General features: G+C 24.3%; 1 protein-coding gene across 1 annotated transcript; it reads right to left on the bottom strand.

Moving 5' to 3' along the window:
- Positions 1 to 105: 105 nt before the first annotated feature.
- LOC111617321 (nuclear RNA export factor 1-like) lies at positions 106 to 1,246 on the bottom strand (the record flags this gene model as incomplete). Its single annotated transcript, XM_023358627.1, has 3 exons — positions 106 to 882; positions 967 to 1,074; positions 1,198 to 1,246. Coding segments are annotated over 3 exons (271 nt in total), but the record flags the coding sequence as incomplete, so codon positions are not given.
- Between the last annotated feature and the right edge of the window lie 3,005 nt (positions 1,247 to 4,251).

Below are 4,251 nucleotides of genomic sequence, written 5' to 3'. Positions count from 1 at the left end.
CTAGAGTCATATATTGTATAGTACCTGTAAAAAAAGAAAAATTAAAAATTTACTGGATTAATTTATGAGAATTTAATTAATTTAAAAATATATTAAAATTTTCAAAAGTATTGGCATGTATCTATCTTTTCTTCAAATGCAGAAGCACATTTTGCACATATTCAGCATTTCAGAATTGTCTTCTCATTCTAATGATCTTATATCCTCTGTTTTTTGCATGTTACATTCCATGATCTATCTGATTTTGCCACATCTAGTTTGAGCTGGAACAAGATTTTCATCCTATTTTAAATCTCTTCCTGCCTGTGCCTGATAGTGAGCGACTCCAAGAGCTCGGCCACCGTCTTTGGCTAACAGTACAGATAAGAGAACTTTTTCCAGCAATTCTTTTCGATGGCAAATCATACATTCTTAATAAAATACAATATTTTGTACAATCATTTATGAACTAGAGGATATTATTTCTTCAAGAAATAAAGCTGATTTATTGTAAGTGCTTCTAAATCTTCACTATTTTTTTTCTCTTCCATTTCGATACTGATGCCTTACTTTTGACATATTTAATATAAAATTATTAATTAAATTATCTGCAAATATTGCCATGTATGGTTATGTCATATTTTAAGTGTATATTTTCAGATGTTAAGTTTTATTTTAATATATATATTACTGTTGTTTCCAATGGACAGCACTTGCTTCTACACATACAGACCATTCAGGAGTAGAAGCTGCTTCTTCTTCCAGTTTCATTAAATGGTCATAAATATCTTACCTGATATAAGTTGATTGGTCCTTATAATTGTCACACAAAGGATTACCGTCCAATGTGAGCTCAACTAAATCCAATCCCTTCAATGCATCAAGTACGGCCATTCTCTTCAGCTGCATCATCAAAAATAATTTTAAAACACAATTTACAATTACATTTATAATAAACAAAATAATCAAATCCAGTATTAAAATTACCTTATTGTTTTTTAATATTAGTATTTTCAGATTTTTGCATACTGTCACAAGAGGAGCTAAATCCTCCAAATTATTCAGCCTATTTTTAGATAAATCGAGCTGTTGTATCTAAATTGAAACATAATAAAAATATACAATTTTTAATGTATATTTAATGTGTAATTAATTAAAAAATATTTTCATTTATACATAACAACAATCTGTAATTAATAATGCATATTAACAACATACCAATGGGATGTGCTCTTTTATAATTTGAACAACACAAGANTCTTCTTTGCTTGTTATAAATTTACTGATATATTATTGGACTTACAATATGAAAACTGGAGTAGAAGGATTATATCTTTTGAAAATTTATTAAATATTTTATGACTATTTTAAAATCAATCTACATTTACATCTAAAAGAGTTGTCATTTTTATAGCAGATTTAATATGTTCATTATAATGTTTATTGTTATTCCAACTGCTTTTATTCATCAGTTATAAATCTCAAGAATTACTCAACTCAATTTATATAATCTGCCTCATATAATTGAGAATTTTATGTTCTTCCTCTGTTTTACATCTTATAAAACAAAGCAATTCAATTATTATTATTATTATTATTAAGAAAACAAGTTGTATATTTTTCTTTTTAATGTTAATAATTTAACTAATACATGTTAAAAGAACAACTGTAATGCAACTTCAATAAACAATAAAATTTTTATAAAATTAGTTGAAAAAAATATGGAATTTATATTTAATAAATCATTTTCTTATTTATTCAAAGGTGATTTATAAAATTCTGTTTATCTAAAGAGGCCAGTAACTTGACAAAGTTAGTTATCAAAATGTCTTGAATTTCAAGCACAATATTTTGTTTCATGAATGATACAAAATATTTTTTTTATAGATAACAAACTGGTTTTAAAAAAACAACAATCCAATTAGAGGATATAAAAACCTTCCAAAAACTACACCCAACTAAAAAATCTGTGAAGAGCAAAACAAATACAAATTATGGTAAGGCAGAATCAGCATATATTCAGAGACAAAGATACTAATTCACCATCAAATTAGAAACTTCTGCTAGTCTGTATCAGATATATACTTCTGAGAATGAAGGTTTTTATTATTTTAAAAATTATTAAAGAATCATTAGAGATTAAGTTTAACTAATTATCCAGTGATTAAAAATTTAAAAAGGTTTGCAACTATAGTATGATTTTTTAAAATATTTTTATAATAAATCAGCTGCATAAATGTGAAATTTAATCAACACTATCAACTCTAAATTGGTCTGCTGAAGCTCTTTATTTTCAAATTAATAACACAAAATAACATGTTTTAATGAATATTTCTAATAATTTTGTCAAATTGTTCATAATAGTTTTCAAAAATTAGCTACAACTAAAATTAAAATAAATACATTATGGAAATAATCATCATGTAAACCTTATGTCTAATATAAACAAAGGAAATGTTTGATGTAACTGCTAATTTCCTACCAGATGTTTATTGTCTTGTTCCTATTAATAACAACTATATTAAGAATAAACATATTTTATATTTATTTAAGAAAAGTAATATTGTACATAAATTTTTAAAAGTTTTAAATTTTTTACAGTGAAAAATCACAAATATTAATAAATTTTCATTAAATTAAAATGATAATAAAAAAACAAACAAACAATTAATCATGATTTAAAAAATAAATAACTCAAATTTAATTTATGCAAATAATTGTCAGATAAGATCAGTAATCAAATTAAAATTGATTTGTATGATCGACAATAATTTTTCACAGCCAGAGAAACAATTCATTTTCGTCCCATTTCTATCAAATATAATTAATTTAAAAATTCCTTTCTTCTTAAATTTAACCATATACAGAAAATTTTTCATATCTTCACTCGGCAATCTAATTTTTTAAATTTCTTATCAAAATATAAAATTCTGGATACTTGAAATGTTATTAAATATTTTTATATTTTCTATTTGTAATAATTAATATTTATTTTTTTAGACCTGTCTATATCATTCAAAATTTTGTGTATATCTTAATATAAATATATATAATATGCCTTGAATTGCCTCACTAATTAGGAAAGGGGCATCCACTATTTCAAAATAATTAATAACAAATTTACTATGTATAGGACATATTAAAATGCTATTATAATGTTCTGTACATGGAGTAATTTATATATACCATTAAAATATGTGTTAATTAATATATAAAAATAAATTTATGACAGAAACCACACTTTATTTTAATTAAATATATCAAAACTATGCAACGTAACTAATGCTGATTCACTGACCCAACTGTTCTCAATTCATGAATAAAACAAACAATTCTAAATTTTTCCTGCAGAACAAAAACAAAAATTTTTTGTCTGTTAAATCCAGTCCATTAAATTGAGGGCCTACTGTATATTTAATTTAAAATCTTTCTATACATAACTTAGTTCTTTATAAGAATGTTTGTATATTTCAAGTTTTGATTAAAATTACTCTTTGAAATTTATAATTTCATTGTGATTAAGTTGTTCTGAAAATAGTTTACTAAATATGAAAAAATTTGGTGTGCTCAAATAATTGTATGAGTTATTTTATTCATTCTGTCAGAAGTAATTTTGAAAATTAATGTAATATGAAAATAAAGTTTAGATTTATACTTTCTGGGTTGGTATTAATTAATGCACTATAGTCTTAAACAGAACTGCTACAATGTCAACACTGTCTGAGAAAAATAAAAAGTGTAAGAAAGACCTAAGACTAATTGATGCTATCATGCTAATGGCCATTTATCAATGGTACTATAAAGTGTCATTGATAAAGTACTTGTAAAATATCAAAAACATATAGGCTTAAAGAACAAAGGAAATGCCAAATAATAAGACTAATCAAAATTATATAGAAATATGAAATTAATATGTGGAATGTCATCTATTGATCAAATTAAGACAATTAATAAAAAGTTAACCAGGACAGATGTCGCAAGAAGATTTTTGCATTGAAAACAGCAACTTCAAAAGTTTTCATTTATACTGTGACAAAATTTTGAAGCAATTTTTCTTTCAAGAAAAAACAACAAAAGCTGACTAGTACATGGCTATATTGGAATTGTTTGGTATACTTCAGATGAATAAAATGTAACCTGATGTATTTTTCCAACAGATGAAATACACAAATACTAAAGATATGATGCAATTGTTTTATTCTAGTGTTTCTCAACCTCTAATGAAATAAACCTGTTACATAATATTGGCCCTTTACTTTGAAAACAATTTTG

This window comes from Centruroides sculpturatus, unplaced genomic scaffold (genome assembly GCF_000671375.1).
Source record: "Centruroides sculpturatus isolate CEXI.00-Female unplaced genomic scaffold, Cexi_2.0 scaffold5545, whole genome shotgun sequence".
Classification (NCBI taxonomy): domain Eukaryota; kingdom Metazoa; phylum Arthropoda; class Arachnida; order Scorpiones; family Buthidae; genus Centruroides; species Centruroides sculpturatus.
This window is presented reverse-complemented; position numbering and strand designations above follow the sequence as displayed.